This window comes from Fukomys damarensis, unplaced genomic scaffold (genome assembly GCF_012274545.1).
Source record: "Fukomys damarensis isolate Sample0158 unplaced genomic scaffold, DMR_v1.0_HiC HiC_scaffold_2, whole genome shotgun sequence".
In the NCBI taxonomy this organism is placed as follows: Eukaryota; Metazoa; Chordata; class Mammalia; order Rodentia; family Bathyergidae; genus Fukomys; species Fukomys damarensis.
In genome coordinates, this window is record NW_022900914.1 from 22,593,067 (window position 1) to 22,620,038 (window position 26,972).

Below are 26,972 nucleotides of genomic sequence, written 5' to 3' on the forward strand. Positions count from 1 at the left end.
TCCTTTGGTGCCAGGGATTGAACTTGGGACATTGTACTTGTGAAGCAGGTGGTGGAACCACTGAGCTAAATCCCCGGCCCTAACTGAACAATATATAAAGGTCTACTATACATAGAATGAAACATTTGGCTCCATCTTTCTTGCCAATCCATCTGGGGTTTTCTCTCTGACTCTGGAGCAGCGAACTGCACCACCCTTGTCTGTATTTTCCGCTGCACCAGGTGGAGAAGCATTTCCAGATCTACCCTCAGGACTCTAGGGCTGGGATGAGACAAGTGCACATTAGGAACTCAGCTTATGCAGGCTAAGTGAGAAAGCTGCTGCTCTCAGTGGCAAAACCCCTCACGGAGTTTCTGTCTGAACTGCACAAAGGACCAGAAGACAAGAACATGTAGGCAGCCACTGATTCTTTCAAGAGTTTGAGCCTGACACCTGGCCTCAGCATGTCCTCCTTCCTTGGAGAGGGAAGAACAGGCCTGAGAAATCAGTTCAAAAGGGCCAGGTCTGATTTTGGTGTGGTCACTGCCTAACAGCCAAGCTCTCAAAATGATTTAATACACTTGAAACCTGCCACATTAATCTTTAAAATGGTTCCATACTTACAATGAGAGATTTTTTAGTTTGCAAACAGAGAGATGGGTGGTCAATTCAAGAAAATGCACAAAGGTATAGAGAGAATTTATCCTCTTCTAACAATATAATGTTTGTGTGGGTTTAGAAAGAAACATTTTTGTTCCTATTTGAACAACAAACATTTTTTTTTAAGCTTTCAAATGTTTCAGAACCCATGTTAGCTCTCTACTGCCACATTAATACAAATTTCTCATTCTGGTGTTCAAAGTTCCCTAAATCTAGCCCGAGACTGGCTGAACGAATCAATCAAATTTGACTAATTTAACTTAACTTTTGGGTGACTATCTCTGAAAGGATATTAAAATCAAAACATCCAAGAAGTCAGGTGAGCGTTTCATACACACTGACCAGTTAAAAATAGCATCTTTAAATGTGAACAATTTTATTAACTTTTCTCTCTCTCTTTTTTTTTTGGTACTGGGGATCAAACTTCGGTCCTTGCGCTTGTGAGGCAGGCAGTGGAAGGCAGGCACTGTGCTAAATCCCCAGCCCTATTAACTTCCCTTTGACAAGAATGTGTTACATTTCTGAAAGGTCCCAATGCCCAAATGCCCATGCTAAACTCAGGGGAAAGCAAAAGGGAAGGGAAAGTAGAGACATTTAATCAGTGTATGAATGTCCAGCAATGTGCTAGGTACTTTCAAATATCTTACTCTACTTTTAGCACTCAGTTTGTAATAAGTATACAATACTATTAAATATATATATAGGTTTTCACTCAAAAGGTCTAGTGGAATATGTGAAGAATAATGAGTTACCAAATAAAATGTACCCACAACAAAATAACTGCCTCATGCAACTGTGCTCATGGATGTAGAATCTTTTATAAGCAGTTTATCTCTCTCATTTTAATGGTTAGAACTCACCTTTGCAGGGCTCATTCATAATGATTGGCAGCCTAAATGTGTTTCCTACTGCTCTCGCCAGTGTTTAACAAAACAAAGCCCAAAGCTTTATATCTCATTACTTTTAAGGAAGGCAATTTAGTCACAGGCTTTCATCCAAATTCATTCCACCAAACTGTACACTTTGTAGGATAGGTCAACCGATAGTCTTACGGAGACTCATATCAGACTAGGACAAGTTCCACAAAGGATGTGGCAATCTCCTGATGTTCTCTATGATTATTTACCACTTCAAAATAAATCACCTATATTCAAAATATTGCATTTATTTAGCAATAGTTTCAAAGTTCCAAATGCCTAGGAATAAAAATCTTGCTAACATTTTTAATGAAAAGAAAAAAATAGCGAGGTCAGGAAATTGGCAGAATCTTCATGAGCTCAGGGAAAAAATAATATATATAGTAATCAGCTTTAAGTGACTATTTTGGTGAAGTGAAACCTACTAATAAGGCAGAAACACATGGCTTCCTTTGCGTCTTTTTTCTTTAAGTGAGACTACTTTTACAACACCCTCATATTAAAATATTTGTACCTAACAATGCGGCCACAGGGTAGTTACATAATGTCCTTTCACATCCCCATTTGTAAAAGGATAATAGAAGAAGTGATCCATAGAGTCCTTTTCAGTGATAAAATCCTATAAATAACGGACATTTAAACATCCCCAGCAGATAGCTATCATTTTTTAACATATCTTTATGATCTCTTTTGACTTGTTCCATTGCTTAATCTCATAATAATATTTGATGTTGATAATAAAAGTTTTATGTCTTACACTAACCACATTCAATCTTCCTATACTTGCAGCCAATTTTCTCTAGTTTGAGCCTCTGTGGAGCTGGAGAACAAATGACCAGTGTTTTCTGCACAGGAAAACCCTTCATTAACTGTATTGGAATCCTGTCATTAAAGCACCCTTGACTCTTCCCTTCCAAGGGCCAACCCAACCCAAGTCCTTTAATCATGGAGATCTTCCTCTCTAGAATATCTGCTTAATTATCTTTCCTCTATAGGGAATTAAATGAACCTGCCCAGTATCATCAGCTAAAACAATAGTTGGTGCTACTGCAGGATGAGAGACATTTGTGCATTTCTTTTAATACAGTGGCTCTGTAGAGACTATAATTTGTTTTTGTAAAGCTAATTAATGCCCTCGAGTGACCGTCCTTGTATTTCACAGCAACACTTCAAGCTAAAATCAGAAAGAATGAATTTTTAAAAACCACAAAGTACATAGAAAGTCTTAAAAATTACAAGCAATTGCTTTTTTTTTGTTATTTGTTTATTTATTGGGAGGGGGGCTGGGAAGAGCACAAAAGAGCAAGGCGTATTGAGATGCTGGCAACAAAGGCACCCCAGGAAAGACATCTTCCCTCAAATGAAAGCTGAAATTAGGTAGACTGAGTCATGCTTCAGCATACTCACTGGACCCCAGACTCTGGCCAGCCTGTTTTCAAAATCTCTAGGGAAAGTTTTACATCCTCCTTTGGTCGCCCAAATGCCCTTGTTCAGACTGCCAGTTTCAAAGTACTTCCTTCAGTATAAGGAGTTTCCTTTTCACTGCAATTTAATTTTGTTTTTCTGGTTCTACATGCCAGTGAAATGAATAACTATTCCTAAAAAACTTGTGCCCAGGAAACTTTCAGAATAACAAGAAAACAAAGAACCTTATTTACAAAGTAAAAACAGCCTACCAAACAAAAAAACCTGGGTCAAAGCTCTGAACAGACACTGGGCAGAGAAGATAGATGGATGGTAAATAAACACATTAAAGATATTCAACATCCTTAGTAATTTGGGAAGTTCAAATTAAAACCCTACTACCCATTCACTAGGAAAAGGCTATAATGAAAATAACTTGAGTATATCAACTGTTGGCTACATCTGAACAACTGGAATTCTTTTTCTTTTAATGAAAAAATAAAACAAAAGTTCGTAACAAAATAGTAAGAGAATAATAACAGTTCACACACTGTGCATCATTATCTTCAAAGTAGTTAGAGACAAAAGATTCTTACAAAGAAGAAACACAGATAAGTTCTGTACTATTATCTGTTTGTTTGAACAACTGAATTCTTACTCTGAGTGGGAATGTACAATGGTACAATTACTCTGGAAAAGAAGTTAGCAGTTTCTTGAAAAGTTAAATATATTACTACTGTACAGTTCACCCATTTCACTCCATGTGTTTACCCTAGAGAAATGAAAGCCTATGTCCATACAAGACATGAGTATTTCTAATAACTTACCTGTAATAGCCCAAACTGGATACAAAAGAAATATTTATCAATAGTCCATAAATAAACTGTTATAGATCAGGTACAACAGGATTACTATATGGCAATAAAAAGGAACCATTATTACTACAATTAACAACATGGCTGAATCTCAAAAGCAATATACTGAGTGAAAAAGTCAGATGAAACAATATATACTGTATGAGTCTATATAAAATTCTAGGACATGCAAATTAAAGCACAGTGATAAAGTATAGAAAAGCCACTGCCAGCTGATCAGGGAAGGGAACAGCTGAATAAGAATTACAAAGGATGATGGATGTGTTCACTCTTGACAGAGCTGGTAGTTTATGGGTACGTAAACTCATCAAATTGTATACTTGAACATGTAGGGTTTATTTTGGTTAGACTGCAATAAAGTTTTTTTTAAAGAACAACCTTTCATATACATTAGCAAGTTTAGTTATATAACTCTGTCTTGTTTTCCTTTCTCAGCCTCTAGCCCAGTCTCTAGGACATCTTAACTCTTTTCTTCTTAGGTTACATAAACCCAGTGAATTCTTTTAAAATTTCATGACCAGAATTAACTTTTCCTTGTGTTCCCTTACAAATCATATCAATAAATACTTAAGTCAAAATAGTCATGAGAACTAAAAAATATTTTTTAGGACAATGGCTGAATCTTCCACTTGCTCTTCTAGACAAATTCAGAGAGTAATTTCAATCTCACAAAGAAAGTAAATGAGAAAGTTGAGATTCTAAGTTAGGTGAATCTAACTCCACAATCTGTAATCACTGTCAATATCAGTGTGTCCCAACCCTAATTTTTTAATACCACAAAATCAAATATTAACAGCACATACTAAGAGATATTTGATTTTATTACTCAAGTAAATGTGACAGCTGAAGCTACTCAACCAAATGATGCCAAATCTGTCGGGTCAGCTTTAATAAACTCATCTGTATTCAGTAGAACAATTTTCCATGGGATTATTAAGGTAAAACAGACACTTCTCTCCATCTTGAGTAGATTAAACCTGCTTTCTAGTATTCCCAAAAGCCCTAAAAATTTCCTTCTTCCACAATGAAAAGGTATTTTTCAACTATATCAAATGGAATCATCCCAAATTCTAAAAAAGAAGCCAAATCAATGTACTATTATTTAATATAGTCCAAATGAATGAACAATGGAGACTGCTGTGCAAAGTCTAAAGATGAAACGCAACTGATTATACACATTTGGCCTGACACTAATTAAAATATACTTGTGTTACAAGTATACAATTTCAGTGGTGGTGTTATCTTGGTTCAGAGTCATGGTACATTATAACTGAAACCCTCTAGCATTTAATTAGGGTACTAACTATGTGGAGAATCACATTACCTTCAAGTCCTTTCCTGGCTTGTGACCATGGCTTAATATATTAATTTCATGGTGATTGCATTTTAAGACGAGGAACATGTCAATAAAGAATACTGGTCAAATCCTCCAACATCTCTTTGTGATTAAAGATTTCAGCTATGGTTTGAGACATTTACTAGAAAAAAAACATGGCTTGTTCTAATAGTCATGACACATTTTATATTATATTTTAAGCATAAGTACCATTAAAGAAGTCTTCACAGAAGGACTATACGTAATAAACATAAAGAAAATCACTGGGTATACACTGATGACATTCTTTATTTCCATCTTAGTTCAATCAACTAATACATTTAGCCCCAATTAAGTATCATCTTTCTCCTTAGCTTCCTTGTTTGCCTATCAAAAAACAAAATAAAGTCAGTGCACAATGTATGAGGCATTCTTCAATCACACCAAGGACATAACCTTCAATATAAGATTAAAAATAAAGTGCTATGTGTGAAACTCAATACTGTTTAATTTTTGGGTGCTGAGGTCTAATAAATATAACATTTCAAAAGAAAATTAAACAATCTGGATCACTTCCGTTCACTTCATGATTTAATCAGTTGATTTCTATGGCTTTGGCTACATTTGCTTCTAGTTGGATCCTGGGGTAATCTGGTGGAACTTGGCATCACAGAGTTTGTAATCTGTATCACCAGTCTGTACAAAGCACAGCAATGTTCTCCACTCCCATACACACTTCAAAGCAGTTCATTTGTTATTCAAACAAAATGATTAGTCAAGAAGAAAGGAAAGAAATCTTATTTTTAAAAAAATGCACCTTTCATACCAGAGTGCTTTAACTACTCATGCTACTTTTGGAATTCTTATTTCCTAAAGAATACAACCCCCCTACCATTCCAAGTTTTCCTACCTATGAGAAAGGCCAGGCAAGGCTTATTTTTGCTGGTTTTCACTCATTGAATTGTAATATGTTGTAGATTTACTTTAACTTCTTCTTAAGTCCCTATATTTTCTAGCCTCTTTAAGGAAAATCATAAAGTTAAATATGAGAATAGTACTGCTAAAATTATGCTATCTCACTGCTATCTTCAACGATGGCACAAATGCATATAGGAGACACACAGGGAAACACATATTTTAGTCAGACCTCAAGGTTAACATGAACAAAAGTTTTATGTTTGGAATAGGGGATATTCATTCGTTCACTTTTTCTCTTTTACTCTCCTAAAATTTATACCACAGCTATGTTGCCAGATAACATGATTGCAGGACCTGAGAAGTTTCTTGTCTTAAAACAAATACAGAGTCTAGCTACCAGTGAAGTTGAAAGTAGTTGAATCATACATCAGTGGTCTTGATAGCAAAGAGAAGTTTGGTTGCAGACAGAATTTAACAAGACAACATAAGGTCAGATACAGATTTCGTTTAGTGAAGAAACGTGATTGGCCACTTAATGGCTCACAGGTACCACCGATGAAATTAACTTCCTAACACTGCCTCTAGTCCTGGGGCATTTAATTTGATACCATTTGATCATCACAGCAATAGACTCTCCTATTTTGCCCATCAAGAGAATCTATTTCTCTTCCTTCTGGAGGGACAGCAGCTATCATGATAGTCAATTGTTTTCAATAGGACTCTTCTCCAATCCTAAATTTCTCATGATGTTTATATCATGACAGCAAAACGTTCACCTTCTTCCTTTAGGTTCATTAAAGTATTCTATACCCCTAGTTCTACAGTTCTTCAAAGGATGAACAATGCCTTATTTGTGACAATAATCTCAGTCAAAAGAATGCAGACCAGGCAGTCTAATCAAACAGTATTTCTGTGACAAAAGTATCAGAACTCTCAGGAAGCAAGTATTATTCACATATTTTGTTGTAGAAAAATATACATATTGTAAAATTTGCCATTAACTCTATGGTTCAGTAGCATCAAATACTTTTCCCAAGTAGTTTTATTTTAGATTCAAGTGGACTCTGGCCTCCGTGTCTGGATATCTGGCCAATCACTGGGTGATACTCATGACTTCACAGAGATAAATGCCATTCTCTTTCCAGGTAACCTCTTGGCTAAGTGTTCAAAGCCAAAGTTCATTCAACACACTAGGGTTTGTCTGCTGGAGGTGAGGAATGAACCACCCCAACCAAGCATTTGTCCAATTCCTCCCAGATGGAAGATAGAAACTTTGATCTTCTTTTCCTTGCCATTAAACCTTTCAGAAAAGAAGGAACCTACTATTCCCTGACCTTTGGGAGTTGTCCGAACTTCAGATTGTAGTTCAGAACACAGACAAGAAACTGTCCAAGAAAAACATGCCCCAAATGAACAGGATATAAACAAAGCTGTAATGAAGTAATTAATGGTAAGGACTTGACTCCCCTCACTTACTTCTCTGATAACAATCTGGCATTTTATCAGCAGGTCTTTTATCTGGAAGGATTCACTGTGTTCTGCTTCCTGGAACTATTCTGGGAGGGGACAAAGACAAGCTTTCATCTTGGAAGGAAATGGAACTATATCTAGAAGGGGTAAGGAAAAGTCAAAGCTGTAAAAAGACCTCCAAGTGTTTCCCTGCCAGAAGGGAGACGTAAATGAAAAATAGGATGCCCTCTTTGCTGAAAGCATGGGAGCAAGTTCTGGTGGGAAAGGAGTCACTGCAATCCTCAGCCAGGACACAAATGTGATAATGATAGTGTGTTTTCTGCCTTGGTTCTAAGTGTGCATCTCCTTTCCAATGTCTTCTAACTATCCTCCTGTCAAAACCAAAGAAACTTAAACTAATTTATACTGTGGCAAAAATGACTACAAAGACCTAAAAGTGATCTCCTCCCATCTGAGATATCTGTTTTACAAGGGACCAAAGCCATATATGAAAAGGATGGAAGTCTACCTGTAAATCTTCAAGGTTCAGCTCAAGAAGGGGGGTGGGGTGTCTAAGAACACTGGGAAGAGAACACTGTTTAGGACCTGTTAAGGCATTTCATACCAATTTTACTTCCCTGGGGGTAAAGTTGGTACTGGTCAATAGCTATAGTGGGTTAGGTCTGGCCCTTCTAGTGGTTCCATTCCTAAGGGGAAAAGGGACTGTTACAGGATTATTAATTGTAGGAAAGAGTAATTCCTTATTCCCCCTCAGAACATGGCCACTTCACTAAGACCTCGTAACAACATGCCATCAAATCGTTGTGGAGGGACTCAGGATAAATAGGGCTTTGAATTCTTCATCCAACTCAGAAGTCAGGAATATTTATCCAAGGTTGAGCCAGGATAGTAGGCCAATTCCAAAACCCACAGCCTGGGGCTCCTAAACCAAAGGACGAATGGCCCAGTAATACTAACTCCCTCTGTCAAGCTGTAGAGGACTGAGCAGGACTCTTATGGAGCCCTGTAGGTTCACGTCCAGGTCCCTTGGGACAATTCAGTGTTTTGGGCAAGAGGCAGGACATAAGGAAGCAGCTCTGTTGGCTGGCTTTCACTGGGGAATTCCACCAGGACATGGCATTCTGAGGCTGCTACTGCAGGGTCATGCTCAACGAGGCAGCAAAATACAAATCCCTCTCTAGTCTTTTCAAGTTTTTTCTGTCTAGTTTTCATTCTAGCGGCAAATTATATTGATGTCTTAAATCAGGCAGAAAAAAATGGTAAGATATGATTCAATTATATTAATTATACGACTCTGAAGCTGAGCTAGAAAATAAGAATTCCATTTCTTAGGTTTCTCTTCACTAGATTTATGCAGGTTATAATTAGAATTAAATGAACTTTATTTTTTGCTTCATCCATACTGAAATAAGGATATGCCTTAAACTCTGATTATACATGAAAAAAGGGACTTTTGGGGGGAAAATGAGTAAAAAGCCCTCCAAGGAACAAGTCAACACTACTTGCCCACAAGGACAGCTCAAGAGATTCACTTATGATTAGTGTTTGAAAATATTTTCATCCCACTGCTTTGTAAATTATTTTCTTGTCTTTGTGACACATCCTTCAGTAACAATCAGCTTTTTCTTGGCTACCCAGATATATTTCCATAGTTTGTACCTAAACACATGGTCTTTTCCTGTATGGTTGTCATCATCAAAGAGACACAGGCTTATTTACACAGCAGCACCTTTCATATAAATACATATTTTGTGAGTGCTCTGGACAATGTACAGAACACTGAAAAATCTCACTCATGTGACCACACCTAATTTTGATTTTGTTATTCAGATGGAGGCTGAACTAAAGTACATCTTTAAAAGTTAAGAGTTTTTCCAGCTGGGACAGATGTGGCATATCTTGGGGATGGGTGGTGAGGACACAAAGTCTTTGGCCCAGAAGCTCTCCAGGCTGCCTGACCTACCCCTACCCCCCAATTCTATGTACCTTGCAAGCAGGTCCAGTCAGTAACCCTTGGTTGGTGAAAGAGGAAAGTGGGACTGAGCATACAAAAATACAAATCTGAGGAACAAATGGGGATTTTTAACAGACTTCAGAGGCCTTATGTTAACCAGATGTTTTCTTTATGCACCCATTAAAACAGTTCCCCAAAGTTACTACATGTAATGAAACTTTCATTTCCTAATATTCAATAATTTAAACACTTCAATGATTCAGACTTGCCTTTTTCCAAAGTTGTTTAGGATTACTACATAAGTAAACAATGGCAATTTTGAAAAATTTCAACATGTATTGATATCTTTGTGATTCTACTTCATAAGAGAGGAACAATGGAGTAAATTACTGTATGTGAAAGTTCTCTGTAAACTTCAAATTCCTATGCAAATGTATGTTACTATTGTTTTTTCTTTCAGCTATGCTGAAGGTTTTTGAAATTAAAATTTCAGCAGTGGAAACTTAAAAGAACACACTAACACACAAAACATTTTCTAATGGTTTAAAAGTATGCATAAATAGCAGCCCACAAATAATCTTATTAAGATTTTATGCTTCTTAGCCTCAAGCCACATTTTCTTTTTACTAAGACACTTAGAAGAACTATGCAATGACCCATGATTTAATATAATAAGGAAAATTTCTTTTGTAAGAAATTCTCAGTATTTCTCAAGAGTCTCAGAACTACAGTTGAGCCAGTTTTATTTAGCAACCTGTCACAAGCACTTGGGCTTAACTGCAAGTTTTTCTTCCTTTTCTGCTGATTTCAGATTAGAAAATGAGACCACTGCCAATGCAATGCCCAAGGAAGGAAGTATCTCAAGAAACCAAAGTAAGTTCAAATGTTTGGTATTTAAAATTTCAGGTTAACTTTGCCATGCTGTGAACTAGCTTGTCGTATTTTACAGAAAGCCTCATAAACAAAGTGGGGAGAGCTAATAAAGTTAAGGCACTAGCAGATGGTTCTACATCCGGATTGCACAGATTCAAATCTCAGCCTCATTACTTTTAGAAAAGGCACTGTTCTAAATTTCCTTTTGTCCAACTTGCCCTCTCTGCAGATGTTAACAATGAGAGTAACAAGCTCATAGCATTGTCACGACACTTAAAGGGGCTAATATGTGTCAAGTCCTTAAACAGTTCTTGGTGCACAGTACACATCTTCTAATTATTATTGTTAATCACTAATTAAAATGTAAAAAATCAAAGCAAAAAAGATAGGTACAAGAAGCATCATAGCACAGAATACCTCGTATGACCCAAACCATATCTGATTCATCACTGTATTTCTAGTGCTGATACATTTAATGTTCTCAGTATCTGTTAAATGAATAAATGAATCGAGCCCTGACTCCTTAAACAGTCACTTGTTGACTAAAGACACATCTCCAAATAAAGCCATCTCCAAATAAAGTTACCAATCAACCTTTGCCACTTGCTACCCCAAAATGATGATAATTAATTAAAAAAAAAAAACAAAAGCAAATCATTTCAAATTTATTGGAGGGCTTTCAAAAGCTGAATTTTTAAAACCAATGTTCCTTTGTTACTGGGCAAACATGAGCATAGTCAGTGACAGTAGGAGGAGCCTCTGGATCTCTGGGTCTTGATTCTGTTGTTTCCTTTGGAGAAGGAAACATGTGGCCAGGAGGAATGATGTCACTCACTGTACTGATCCTAAGATAGGGCTGCTCAGCTCTCATTGTGTGTAAGTCTTTCAAAATGTTCTCTTCTATGTGTACTGGGAGAGGCAGAAGCAGCTGTCCAATAGAAAGCTCTGTAGAAAATCTAGATCTAGAAACAACTCATCCATGTAGGTATATGGCAGCCACGGGAGGTGCACAAGAGTCCAAAGGAAGAAGGTTTGGAGGGCAGGACAAGGAGAGGCACCAACATTTGAAAGTTTGTGTATGAGGAACCTTTAAGAGAAGATACAAGAGCCAGAAAAGACCACTAAGGAATGAGTGTCACGAAGAAGGGAATCTGCAATCATGTCAATTCCAGATAAAAACCAAAAGAATGATAGCACAAAGCCTCTGTAATTAGGAGGTCTCTTCTATTCACCTCTATAGATACATTTATGCTGCAGTAGCTTAAGGAGTGAATGGGAGACTGTGAACACAGAATCTTTCCCAAGAGTCAAGCCACTGAACGAGAGAGCCACGGGGAGGCAGGGTGAGTGTCTCCAGGGGAATAACCCAGGCCCGAAGGCTTTGATTTTCTCTTGCAAATAAGGCGATAAGAACAAGGGTGCTACGTTAGACAGTGCACATACACTTAGTGGATGGGTAAACTGGTGACAAGGGTTTATAAAGTCAAGGAAAAGACAAGAATATATGATGAAGGAGCCATGTACATGTGCCAACTCCCCATAAGAAAGGTAATCATATATTAGAGACATCCATGTATTAATGAAAAAAAAAACAGGAAAAAAAAAAGAATACATGGTGAAGATGTCTGTAATTAATCTGGAGGAAGAAAAGGATGGGCAGTCAAGTCTCAGTGCTCTAGAGTGAAGAAAATAAGGTAGGGAGAAGCAAGCAGGTAGGAACAAGCAAAGGCACACAAGTCTCAGTGCATCTCATACAGCTGAAGTGACTAAGGTAGCTTGTTGATTTACTAGGATATATAGCTGAGGTTTGGCTTGCCCCAGTTTATTATTACCTGTAGTTTGAAAATTCCACTTGGAGAGTTCAAGGAATAAACAACTCATAAGTTTTAAACTGCATGCCCTTCTGAGGAGAGTGATTAAAATCTCCTGCCACCCTGCTATGTTACCCCCAGGACAAGACTGGAATCATTCGTTTGTCCCCTATATTCACACTGTATATATGCTTCCTACCATAAATCACTTAGTCAACATTTCACTTATCAGTCTGACTCACAATGCACTGCTTGTGTTCCAATCATGCTTTTACTTAGTGGCCCCAAAACACAAGAGTAGAGACACTGGCAATTCAGATAAACCAACAAGAAGTGGGAAGGTGCTTCTTTTAACAAAAGGTTCAAGTCTTCAGTAAGAGAAAAATCAGGTTGTTAAAATTTATTTTAAGAATGAATCTTTTGCTGGGTGTGATGGCACACCCCTATAATCTCAGCACTTGGAAGGCTGAGGAAGGAAGATTGCTGCAAGTTCTAGGTCAGCCTGGGATACGTAGTGAGTTTGAGGCCAGCATGAACTACACAGTGAGACCCTGTCTTAAAAAAAAAAAAAAAAAAAAAAAAAAAAAAAAAAAAAAAAAAAAAAAAAAAAAAAAAAAAAAAAAAAAAATCTATCCATGAAATTGTAAAGACAGAAAAAAGAATTTCAGGCTACTTTTGCTATCACATTTCAAATGTAGGTTACAGCTACAGTATATGCTAAGTGCCTAGTTAAGACAAAAAGGCATTAAATTTGTGTATGCTTACACATAACAGGAACAAACATCACATATGTATAGTCAGCCAAAATATTTATATATCAGGAAAAGAAAAACTGTGTAAATATTTTAATGCTAAATTTGTTGAGACATCATGAGATTAATAAAAATTACAGTATATGCTAAATGCTTAGTTAAAATAAAAAGCATTAAATCTGTATATGTTTACATATACAGGAACAAACACATACATAGTCTGCCAAAAAATGTATGTATCAGGAAAAAAACTTGTATAAATATTTTAATGTTAAATTTATCAAGACATCATGAGATTAATACAAGTTATCTTTGGCCTCTACAATTATAAGATGTTCTCAAAGTGGTAGCTATTAGCTTCCAGGAATTTATTAGTATAGTGAACTGCTGATGTGTGTACACATTTTTTGGTGGACCCTGAATATAATTATCGATGGTTTGTTTCAAGGATCCGGTACAAATAAAAACATACTCTGAGAACACGGGGGAACTACTGTAGTCTGGTAAGTTAAGGCCCAAAGGGAAAGAAGGAAAAAAGTATACTAGTCAGGAAAGATAACCAAAACATACCATGGTGTAAATCTTTCTGTGTCCTCATTTTAAGCCTACTGTAATTAATCTATACCCACTTACCTTATTCGCTAATTCATTATCTTGTACCTGGAGGATAAAAATTCCCATCTGATCTTAAAATGCTCTCTACTACACAGGATAAAATGACTGCATATCATCAGCACAGGGCTTAGTACTATGAAATTCTTCAAATTGGCATTAAAAATGCCTGCAGAGCACTTTGACTACAATTTTGAGAAAATATTTAAGACCAAGGAAACAAAAAGCTCCTTATGGAAAAATGTTATTAAAGTATTTTTAAATTTTAAATATTATTAAATTTAAATTTTTCCCCACCACTAGTCATTATTTCCAGAAGACTTAAATACAATCTTTGGGGCAAATACTGTTCTTTATTAAAGTTACCAAAGATTCACCATCATGATTTCTCCTATTAAACAGTAAACCATTTATTTTGTGAATTTCCTGGGTTACTCTTGGTTCAAGTGAAAGCAAAGCTCTTTACAATGACTTCCAGGATATGAAACATAAAACTCTTATCACAATCTTCCCCTGGTTGGGTCCTACCATCTATGGCATAGATAGCCTAGCTTTGTTCTTGGATGCCTTGTTACTTCAGAAAGTCTCCTAGATTCTTGAAGCCACCAGGACTCAGTTCTTAGGGTATACATCATATAATAAAGCAGTTAATATACACTGTGTCAGGTTCACAAGCATGTGTGTTATCTTACTAGCTCAAAAGTAGGTTCTTCAAGGAGGACCTTTTCATTAATTTGCAGATTGCCTAAGACCTAACACTAGGTAGTTATAATGAATGTCTAGCAAATACTTGGTTAATTGATCAACTGTTTGGATTCTAATTTTTAAGACTGAATGGCAGCAATAGGCCATGGATGATCATCAGAAATTTCACCTAAGAATGTGACTGCCTGTAGATCAAATCACTTGTTCTAACATGACCTGAATTGGCCTGTGTAAGTAAGAGATAACACCAAAGAAAAGCTGGTCCCTACAAGTTTTGTTTTTCTAGCTTTCTTTGTCAATGCATTCCATAATAGGTGAACTCCTCATTCCTGTTGCTCAAAAACATATTTAGAAAAATGTCTTAAAGAAATCTGGCACCACAGATGAAGTTGGCTGAGCTCCTCTCTAGGAAATGAGAAAGAGAAGTTGGTGACAGATGACAGAGTATCTTTTCATGCCAGAACTTTGCAAAAAAGCCACACAATACAGAAAACATGATTTCATTCCACATACTGAACCTTGGCTACCCCTGGGAGGAATTCGGAAATTCAGACAATCACAAGCACAGTTCTCCAAATGAGGAGGTAGGCAGACCCATGGTAAAAAGGAGGCAAAGCAGGTAGCTGTCCAAGTGCAATTTCATAAGTGTTAGGAAATACCTTTCCATCTCTGCTTCTAGATCATTCCTTTCTAAGTAAGGCCTAACATACCACCTCCAAAGTCTTATGGTTTATTTCAATATCCATCCCTGTAATACAACAATTAGCCCAAAAGAAACTAACACAGGGGTTGCTGACATGTCTGTGAAAGAAAGGAATGGGTGTCAGTTTGGCCTGCAGGCAAAGAGGAAAACTGAACCACAAAGGAAAACTCCACTGAGTAGAAGAACTGAAGAGCTGCACACTGACGTCCTGGCCAAACCCAACCTGGTGTCATAGTCACACTGGTGAAAACAGGGGGCCAGGATTTCCAAATTGATGGGGGTAGCATGTCCTTCCTTTCACTGAACAACTGTTAGCAGATTAGAATGGTGGGAAAGACTCATTTTCTGAACTCTCCTTCCCTAGGTTTCCTGGAATTCAGCAGTAACCACGTGACAGGGGGAGTTCTGGGTCTCTAGTCTGGCCGTGGGGTGGGAGGAAATTCTACATTAACAGCACCAGCAAAGCTAATTCTCAGGTGTTTCTACATATAATGGGAAAGGCTTAAGCACTTTCTTTCCAGGCATCTCTGTTCAAAGATCCTTTGGGAAATTTGGACAACAAAGAGTTATCTATTTCAAACACTTCAGAAAAGCATCTCTAACTTCGCTAAGACTCAGATGCTCCTTATGCTTCCAAGAAAACAAATGTAGCTTAAACTAACATCTGGAATGGAGAAAAATATAGCAACCACAAAAAAAAAAAAGGATAATTGAATTAATAAGGAATGCTTTTCAGACATGACACCGCATAGGCCAAAAAAATATTTTCAAAATGATCCAGAACAAAGTTGTAGAAGTTACTGAGAAGCTAAATTTAAGTAGATTAATTGCTAGGGGGCACCACTTACAAGATCACCATAATTATGTGGTCAAGAAATGCATCCCAAATTCTTTTCTTTTGGAGACTGAGGAACCCATAAAAATGTGAAACTATGTGTCACAGGCTTAGAGGGAGGTTTATCAATTCTATTCGCTGCCCACTTAAAATGGAGAGCAAAGTTGTCCAGCTGTTCTGAAATAAAGCATCTCAAAGAGATGTCTTGATGGTCAGGACATGGTAACCCAACCTCAGATGACTGCGGAAATCCTTTGAAAAATAGACTCAACATATGATCAGTTTTCCTCACTAACAGGCAGCTGGTATTAGAAAAATCTGTTTACTTCCTTGATGGCAACACTGATTTACAGAAAATTCTTCATTATATTAAAAGCTGACATCTTCAACCTCTCCATTGGGAGCAAAAAAGAGAAATTACCTGCGCCTTCTGCCATATGGAAGCCTCTCAAGTACCTAAAGATCATTACCATGTTGCCTTTCCAGACTAACTGCTTCCAGATGTTTAGCTTCCTCCTTCTCTTGATCACCTCCCTGAATAAATATTAGTTTATCAATGGCCCTCCTAAAATGGGGAGCCCAGAGTAGCACAATAAAGACAATAATGCGGATTTAGTCTAATCAGCAGAATTCAAAGGGCCATCAGCTTCCACTCTCTGGAGGAAGCAATGGTGTCACAGCGCTTTCTCACAGTTTTCCAGGATATCCCATTTCCCAAGATTTCCTTTTCCATGAAAATTGCTATTGATGTCAATTACTTCACATTGTTGACATAAAATTTTGACTTAAAAAAAAATGAGAACATGAAAAATATCTCTATTAAATGCTATCTTTTTCTTTCTTTTCAGTATCAGGGATTGAACTCTGCTTGGGAGGCAGGCGCAGTGCCAGTGAGTTAAATCCCTGGCCCCCTATTAAATGTTAATCTTGATAGTCTCAAGCCATCAGTCAAATCTTCCAAAGCTATTTTGAATCTATTTTTCAACTATGAACTATGTGAGACACTAAAAAAGAAAGAATATAGAGATTAATATGACATTCAACCATTTGCCAAGCATCCAGTTTCAAAACACATCACAGTAAAATTGAAGGTCCCAGATATGGCTTTGCAATTGTCCTCTAACTACATACAGGTAGTGAGCACATCTTTCACTTTTTCTTTATCACTTCCATACTTGAAAATCATTTTGAATTTTGATTATAGGCAATTATATTATAGGCAGGGGGCCTATAATACATTATATACAAATTTGATAGGAATGTAATCCTATCTATTTTCATTTAAGTAATTCAAATATTCAATGCCTTGTCTACATCCACTAGTAATTCCATGAAAACAGTGAAGTGACTCAACTATGAATTCTTAAAGAATCCTTACGAGTTCTCTCATTCTCAGCAAATAAAGTACAGAGCACTTTCAAGCAACACATTTAATAATCCTGTCTAAAACAATTGGTATCAGCACATTGTTTGGTCATTAATAAAACATGCCTTTCCCCTCACTCTTGAAAGTCCTTTTGTAGGCTCCTGGCACAACATTCCCACTCCACATTTCCCCGATAAAACTGGTGTGATTCTGGACTCACCTGTACCCGAGGTTGTCAGTTTAGTGATGTGCCCTCACTCACAGGACACAATGCTTTTTCTAGTGCCTGCCACAGAGCTAGCACCAGGGTCTTCCTTCCAGCTTAATGGCAGAGACATGCCAAAGCAAGGGCTAAAAAAGTTGCACTTTCTGATTATGAATGTTCCCGACATGAAGAAATGCTAAGTGCTTAAGGTGATGGATATGCCACTCACTCTGATCTGATCATTGTACATTGTGTGTATGTATTAAAAGGATATACTGCACCCATGTACAGTTACTGAACGTCAATTAAATTTTTTTGAATATATCTTTTCTCCTCATCCCTGTCACCATTAATATAACCAACTTCCTTTGGGACTATTCTTAATAGGTAAATCTAGGAGTGCTATTTTGCAAGCAGGGTTACTTATCCCATTGTATAGATCTTCAGCCTACAATACACCAGAGCTCCCATACGTGGGTCCCCTGTTCATGCTACACTCATGTGGGAGACTTCTCCTCACATGTTTGGCTTAGTTGTGATTCTCTGAACATGGAAACAGTAGCCCCGCCTTTCTACTCCTGTCCATTCAAGCTTTGCATATGTCTCAAAGCCTGCAGCAGGATACTGCAAAGTAGACCTCCACAGTGCTCCCTGGAAAGTGGTCAGAGGAGAGGAGTTCACCATTCAGTAAAGTCTCAGGTCACAAGCTTATAAGAGCAGAGAGGACCTAGGTAACATCCAATAGCACACCTTAATTTGATAGGAAAGGAAACAGGAGGTCAAATATAAGCAAATGTCAGAGCAGCTCATATTAGAACATAAGACTCCTTAAAGGCCAGTTAAAACATGAAACCCATTCAAGCCTCTTTTCTACATAACCAGTAACCTGTGGGATACAAAATGTGTATGATTTTGTAGAGACAGAAGTCCCTTGAGTGCTTCAGAGATATACAAATCTCTCAGCACAAAGGTGAAATTCCAAATTAACTTCAGTTTTATATCCATCTAACTCTACACCCCAAACTGGACTAGGTAAAGAAAGGTACCACAAAACAGAAAACCCATAGTTGATTATAGACAGAGCAGTTTAAGATTTCTTTATAAAGAATAAGCCCTGAACATTACAGTATGGTACAGTAATGATGAGTAGCAAAAAAGATGTTAGTGACAAATGCTACAGACTTTAGAGAAAGGGAGGTAGGTGACCAGGAGCTGAGAGAGATGGGGGGGGTATAAAATTGACCCAGCAGTTTTGCTACCACTTTCTGCCTTCTTTATCTCTCTGTAAGGAAAATCTTGCCCTGCCCTATCTGGAAGGATTCTGGGAAGACAGAGCAGACAGAAATGTGATGTGTATGTACCCTTGAAGGACAGGTTTCCATGTTACAGTCCTAAAGACAAAGCAGAAACCAACTACTGTCTCTGTAAAATCCACAATTAACCACCATGGAAAACAAGCTGTTCCACTTCATAACCTGGGTAAGGAGCAAAGTGATAATCCCTGAACTATGTAAGTTTTGAGGAAAATAAAACAAGAGTCAGTATTATTTCGCAGTGTCACAGGCTTAAGAGGGCTGATTGTTAGTTTGGGGATTCCCATTTTCTTTTTTAAGGCTCGTACATCTGGTTCAAGAATGGTACAAAGGTTCTATGACATATTTAAAAAATATATAAATGTGTATTTTTCCATTGTTTATTAAGCTAGATTTTTTTATCTCAACTAAAACAAGTTTCCACTGCATAGGTCCCTATGGGTGATTTCTACTGCCTTGTGTTTAATTAAGATTGCACTACTATGTGTACTTCAACATTTGTCAGAGTAAAGAAGAACAGATTTCACTGAAAACTTGTCATTTGCAATGAAAATGACCAAAAGGGGTTTGAAAGTAAGAGTTCAGTGGAAGAGATCTTTTAAAGTCACACAAAAAAGTAAATAAAATGCAGTGAATTTATCCTGAAGATATTAATCAGATGCTAAGATCTTAGTTTTTCTCAACTGATCCCAAATCCATACAGATCATTACACTGATGCATAGAAGGTAAAAGTTTAGTCCAAGTGTTACTACCAGTAAGTGGCAGAGCCTGGATAGAACTGAGCCCCTTGAGTTCTGGGCCTCTGTTTGGGGCTCCAAGGTCCTAGGTTTGGGACATGTATGTTCTCCCATAGTTCTTTAGTTAAAACTTGAAACTTGCCTGTAAAAAGGAATTCAAAGATGCATGGCAAGAGACATTCTGGTCTCTGAAAGACTTCTTTCTAGTCTAGAAAGTCCTGGACACGTAGGCACTGCTAAGCTGTATTCAGAGAGCCAGAGTTCCTTTTAAAACATGAAATACTCTGCTTTGTGGTATTCGAACAGGAGGGCAAATAGTCTTAAATCAAAGGCATCACATTAATGTTGTAAAAGGCTGTGTATATGGATCCAGCACAACACTAGGCACATAAAATATACTGGATTAAAAAATCATAAGAGATTACTGTCATTTTTGTTCCGAGATGATGCAACAGTCATAATTGCACATATACACAACTTTGGAACATATACATCAGTAATTTCTAAGATTTATGTTAAGAAACAAAATCAACAGAGAAATAAGCCTGGATATTGTGCAACTCACTCTAGCACAGTTCACTTTAGCAGCCCTTGCGTACTCCCAACAGCTGGTTATTTTTTTCTTTAGCTAAACTTAGAGTGTCTTTTAATCTGATTAGAGATCTTCCAAGCACATATATTACCATTAACGATGATGCAAAGATCAAACAGCATCCATCCACAGTGCATATATCTATCTTTTCAGCTTTTACACCAAGTCAAAACAGCCCAATCCTCACCATGACCAGAATCACAAAAACTGCTTTTATCACATTTACTATTTTTTAAAAAATCTGTTTAAAGCTTATCTCCCTAGTAAACATTTGGGGTAGTAATATTTGTCCCTATGTAGACTCATACAGCTCAAAACTAGGGTCCAGTGTCCTTCCACTTTACCACAGAAGATGGTAAAGAACAAGAGCCAGCCTTCTACTGGATCTGGCCACGGACCAACCCCACAGCCTCAGCAACTGTACCATAGATGTGTTTCTGATCACATATGGGTGATCAATCTACAGCCAACCTTTTACTACTAGAAAAGCAAAATAAGAAGCAGAGCCCACCAATGGCAAGAACATTGGTTCTGTATTTTGAACACAGTAACTGAGACAGTGGCTGTGAATACACGATCCTTATTTCTCTTAGTTGCAGAATTTTAAGGCTTCATAGGCACATTCAATGTGGCTGAATTGCCTAGGCACACAAAGGGGAACTGATAATTCTGGTGTAACAGAAGTGCTTATCTAGTACCCTTGGCAAAGCCCTGAACTCTTGGGTTCAACTTTCAGTCCTGTAATTGCTTTGCTTTCCTCATGAACCTCAATTTCTCCAATGGAAAAAGGAAGTGATAGAACCATCTCTCAGAGCTGTGGTAAGCAAAGCAAAACGTCCAGAAAGGCAGGCTCAATCGTAGTTGTCTACTTTCAACTGCCTTCTCTGCTCAAAACATGCTTTTTTACCCATCTTCTGCACTCTTGGGTCAAAATCTACTTATGAACACCTTATACAGCCTAGCCTACTATAACTCAAGTGTGACCCTCCTGTCTTATTTGGTTATAAGGCTCTGATGGTGTTAATATCCCGAATTTGATCTTGCTACTCAGTGTCACAGACCAGCAGCATGGCAACACCTGTGTGCAGAAGGCTGATTTTCCAGCCACCTAAAACCCACTGGATCAGAACTTATAAGGGGCCCAATGGTTGACTGGATGGTTATTTTCAATGTAGTAATTTTTGGCTTCTGGGATGCAACTCATAACAGACTGATGAGTAAAAGCCTTCTGCAAAATTGAATGTTTTCAACACAGACAAAGTTCTACAGCATATTTTGTTTCTAAGGTATACTTGGGATTTGCTGCATGTGACTTTCCCTCTTGAATCAACTTTCTGAAAATATTTAAAGTGTTTTCCTAGGTATTCATAAAAGAGAATACTTTTAAGGGCCTTGAAAGTAAAATTTATAACCCAAATTCCTAAAATGAATCACTAAATGCTGGAAGGGGGGAACTGGTAACTATGTATCAGGAAACTAAAACCAGTCTGAGTGAGTAATCACCATGATCAAAGATAACACAACCACAGCCAAGGCTTGGCGCAAACAAACGGTCACAGCAATCACATGTCAGAATCTTGTGTTTAATGGTTTCTCACATTTAAATGCATATGTCAGCTCTGTGAAACCAGGAAGAGGAACCCAGAGTACCACACAAATAATAAACACACTCTCTTGAATTTGGTATTCTTAGCCTTCTGCTCCAAGTCCAGTCCAACTCTGGAGTTGCAGACTAAAACAAAGGTGCTGTTTTGTCAAGAGGTAAGTAGAATCTTAATATGATAGGCTTCTGAAATATTTCATAAAGAAATCTAAATACTTTTCTGGAGGCCTACTTATTAAGGCATTTGATCCAACAGGAAAAAGGTGATCAGAAGGTCATAGATACCTTAAAATATGTAAAAGGCATTATAATAGGGTAATAAGCTGTAGAAGCAAGAAAGCCTGATATTGTTGTAAGCCATACATACTCTACACTCATTGCTCTTTTTCAGCCACTTTAAACTTAAAAGAGGAAAATGAGTGGGAACTCAGGCCACATGGCATCACCACAGACATGCTGCCTCCTGTACACCTTAGCAGACTCCTCCAGAGTGAAGACCAATGTCCTGATGTTCTTGTGACAGGGGACATATGCCAGGACTGAGCCTGTACTATACTGGCCAGGCATCATAGGGATAATACAGATATGTTTTTCAAAAGGAGTTATCTCCTATCAGCACCACACACCCACTAGCAGGCAGGTCTCCAGGGAAAACATTACTCACACAGTAGATTCTAATGAGCTCCTGTACCCACAACATAATCATCTTCCTCTGAAACACTGGAGGCCAGATGGGGCAATGGCAAAGAGCCTCATGAAAGCAAAGAGCTTTCACATGATCTCTTCCCAAAGAATTTAAGAACAAATGCATTATAATCTCTGAAATAAGAATAAGATAAAACACTCCCCTGAAGTCCCCATGTCTAACCCACTATTTCTATGTTGACACTACCTCATAATGAAGGGGATGAAAGGTGCCATGCTGAGAGCAGAAGAAGTGCCATCCATTGGGGAAGGATAGAGTCTCTCCAATACTAAAAGCAAGAGGAACATGCTTGGATGGCGATCTGGTTCTCCCACATCACTGAAAAAAAAGTCATTGTACAAAAAGATTTAAGATTTCAGAAGTGAAGCGCTATCTTCAAACACTTTTTCTCATTAAATAATTAGGTATACAAAGTGAGATGCTAAATAATTATAGAGATAGCTTTCCTTTTTTCCACTTTTTTCTCCATTCACTTCGTGGTTTCTTAATGTGCACTGTGAGGAAAGATAGGGACTATGCTTTTACACACATTCTCTTCTGAAAGCTAATCATTTGCTCAAGTAGAGCCTGCAGTTCCAGACTATGAAATGTGAAACTTTCTATGTCCACATGTATTTAAGGAAGTATGAACAGACCATCACTTGGTAAGGCAAACAAGGCCTATCTGGGCCAGCGATTTAGCTCGGGGCTTCCACTGCCTGCCTCACAAGTGCAAGGTCCGGAGTTCAATCCCTGGTATCCCCCCGCCCCCAAAAAGGCCCATCTGCACAAACTAGTAATGTGAGGAAATATATCATAAACTATAGTAAAATTCACTGGTACTTTATTTTCCCATTAAAGTTAATGTGTATATATTTACACAAGTGCAAAAAATTGCTGGGAAGGATATAAAAGCTCATGTTACAAGATGTCCATACTGAAAATTTCACTACCAAGTATAAAATGTGATCAAAAGGGCACTGCTGAATTTCCCTCTCTGCCTCATGAAGCCCTCTTACTGACTGTATTTCCAAGGTCAATGGCTATTTTGCTCAGGTAAAACATGACCATTATGATCACAGGAGATCAGATTAGTCAGCTAACTATGGTAATCTCACAATGATAAAATGCTACAATCTAGTAACAAAAAATGACAGGTATCCATTAGCAAACTCAATTTCCAAATGCACACTTTTAAAAAATATGAGGGAGAACGTAATTCTTAACAGAAGAAATCATCATGTACTTGTAAGAAGCTAGTTAATTCCACCTAAAATTGAAAACTGAATTAAATAAAATTTAATATAAAACAGTATTTTTAAAAATGTAACAAAAGAAATGAGATTTTACATAACTTTCCAGGTACAAAACTATGACAGAAAGCCAAGCAATGTTATACATTATAAAAGCACCATTTTTTCAAAGCCATCTGTGTTATACAGAAGAAATTGATTAAAAACTGTTGCCTAGAAGAAAAATCTTAACAAAGTACTTCACACGCTTGACTTTGTTTTGCCCCACCTATTTTCTTACCTGTCCACTGTATCAGCTACAGCTTCCAATTGTTTGAGAAGAAAGGGATAGAGCTCTGGAAATCGAGAGAAAAACTCTCTGCCTGTCATTCTATGGAGGAAGGAAAAAAAGACAAATTACTACCATATATTTCTTCTGATCTGTTAACAAAGTCTTTTTTTTTTTTTCAAGGAACATAACTAAAGCCATTGTTTGAATATTTAATGAAATAAAATTTTAAAAAATTACAATGTCTTAAACTTAACAATCAACTGATGTGATTCATATAATATAGATTTTTGGAAGTGCTCTTGATGTATGAACTTTTGTCTCCAATTTTAAAGTTATACATGTTTCCAAATGTTTGATATAAACTGTCAGGGAAGAAATATGCAACATGTAAAAATGCCAAGTTTGCACAATTGATTTAGACTATGAGTACAGTCAACATCTGATTGAGACTGACTCAGCTTCAGTGATAAGGGCAGGTCTAGAACAGTTTCCCAATTTTGGCACCAAGATAGTTTGAATCAAATAATTCTTTGTTTTGGCAGGAGGTGGGGGTGTTCTCCTGTGCTTTGTAGGATATTTAGCAGCCTCTACCCAACAGATGCTAGTAACATGATATTGCTCCCTTCAATCATAAGCCTATCATAATGTCTACAGACACTGCTAGCTATGCTGGTAAGACAAAATGGTCCCTTCTCTGGTGTATGGTAACCCGAAGTACAGACTTGGCCTGTGAGGTTCTGGAGGTTCAATTCTGGCTAATATCTAGAAGGATTACCTTTTCCATCTTTAGAAAAACTACTCTTGAACTCTCACAACATCCTAAAAATAGTTCCTTAGACTACACAACTGAAAAAAAGCTCAAGCTAAATTTAGCACTTAGGAAAGTAAACTGTCTCTGTAACTATTAAAGACCCACTCTAAAGAAAGGGTATAAAGATTCCCTAACCTGAGCACTTTTAACAATTCTAGATGTATACTCCTATTAATGAAGACCTAGAATATCACTTTAATGTGAAGCATATTTTACACACAGCAAATATAATATAATATAATAATATGTAATTTCTTGTGCCTGCCTTTTTCACAAGGCATAAAGTTGTCCATGTTATTTAAGATATCAATAACTGGCTTCTTTTTCTAATGAATAGTATGTTATTGTATGAATATACAAGTTTGCTTGTTCATTCATTGCCTTGTTGAAAGATATAAGCACTTTCCATTTTTTCGTTATTCAGAATACAACTACTATGAACATTCTTCTTCTTTTTTCCTCTCATTGAGTTCATTGGTACATTTTAGGTATACAGTACAGTTACATTCATCATTGAGAACTTGTACCTTTACATGACAGGTCTTGGTTTTCATTTTTTCCCCTTACCCCTGTCCTCCCTTCACCCCCTCTTCCCTTCCCTATTTACAAATACTTTATTTCCATTTTTTAATTTTCTCATGTTTTTTTCTTTTCCCTTATTTCCTTATACAAGTTTTTTTCATAGACATGTCTTCATTTCTTTTGGATTGATATCTGAATAAAACTGCAACATGTTTAACATTTTAGGAAACTGATAGTTTGCAAAATAGTGATATCATTTTATAGTCTCAACAAGAATACGTGAAAGTTCTGATGATTCTATATCCTTTCCAATATTTGCTGTTGTGTCTCCCCTTTCCGTTTCAGCTATCCTTATGGGTATGCTGTGGTATCTCTGTGATTCTGACTTACATTTCCTTGATAACTAATGATGTCGAGCACTTTTCATTTGCTTTGGTTGTAAGTATGGCCTTTTTGAAAACCTTATTTATGTATATAGTTATGTGTTTATTTGAGATAAAGTCTTGCTATGTAGTTCCTCTAACTCTATGTAGCCCAGGCTGGCCTCATGGCAATCCTTCAACCTCAGCCTCCTGAGCGCTGATGTACCACCATGCCCAGCCTAAACTTATTTTCTTAATAATGTCTTTAATGAGCAGAAGTTTTAAGGTTTTTTTTGTTTGTTTGTTTGTTTGTTATGAGACAGGGTCTCACTATGTAGTTGAGACTGACCTGGAACTCACTATGTAGCCCAGGCTGGTCTCGAACTCACAGCGATCCTCCTACCTCAGCCTCCCGAGTGCTGGGATTAAAGGCATGTGCCACCACACACCAGCTCTAGTTTTAAATTTTTGATGAGGTTCAAGAGTTAATCTTTTGTTTTTCCTTTTATGATTCATGCTTTTTAAGGCCTAAGAAATCTATTCTACTACAAGGTATCAACTCCTACAAAGTATCATGAGATTCAGTATACAGTGGAATACTAGAATATATGATCTTTAGAGTATCAAACAGCCCCCATAAGGATCTAGTCAAATATGGTGAATGCTTAAATAAAAAATGATTATATTAAAAAAAAAGAAATCTATGCCTACTTCAAAGTAAGAATGATTTTCTATATTTTCTTCCAGAAATTTTATAGTAGGAGTCTGTAATTGATCTTTAATTTTGGGGCACCAGGTGAGATAGAGGTCAAGGTTCTCTTATTTCTACAGTGGTCTATCATATTTTGAATACAATGTTCATTAAATAGGAGAGACACTATGTTCGTGGATTATAATATTTGAGATTATAAGGATGAAATGTTTCTCAAATTGACTGTAATTGCAATGTAATTCTAGTAAAAACAGTAAGTGTGTGCATGTGTATAAGTGCTCTGAAAAGGAAATCCTAAAATGCATATAAATTCACCAAGGCTAAGGCTAAGACCTACCAAGGGCTAAGTGTAAGAGAAGCAAAGATAAGAACAAAGTTGGAGGCTAGAGATAGTATCAGAAAATTGTAGTAGTTAGGACACTACAGAGACAAGTAAGCCCATAAAAGAATTGAGAGCAAAAAAAAAAAAAAAAAGGGGGGGGGCAGGGCTTTAGCTCAGTGGTTCTGCCGCCTGCCTCACAAGCACAAGGCCCAGAGTTCGATCCCTGGTACCAAAAAAGAAAAAAAAAAAAAAAAAAAAAGGTGGGGGGCAGGGCTTTAGCTCAGTGGTTCTGCCGCCTGCCTCACAAGCACAAGGACCAGAGTTCGATCCCTGGTACCAAAAAAGAAAAAGAAAAGAATTGAGAGCACAGAAACAGAAACACACAAACATGAAAATTAAGAGCTGAGATGGGAAATCACAGAAGAGGTGGTATG

General features: G+C 37.2%; 1 protein-coding gene across 2 annotated transcripts in view; it reads right to left on the reverse strand.

Moving 5' to 3' along the window:
• The window catches only part of Thada (THADA armadillo repeat containing), a 316,151-nt gene that overhangs the window by 155,795 nt on the left and 133,384 nt on the right, over positions 1–26,972 (reverse strand). For both annotated transcript variants that reach the window (XM_033763829.1, XM_033763831.1), the window contains exons 27-28: positions 23,819–23,908; positions 22,493–22,624 (exon numbers count right to left, since the gene is read on the reverse strand). In XM_033763829.1, the coding sequence (XP_033619720.1) occupies positions 22,493–22,624; positions 23,819–23,908 (222 nt within the window). The remainder of the gene's footprint in view (positions 1–22,492; positions 22,625–23,818; positions 23,909–26,972) is intronic.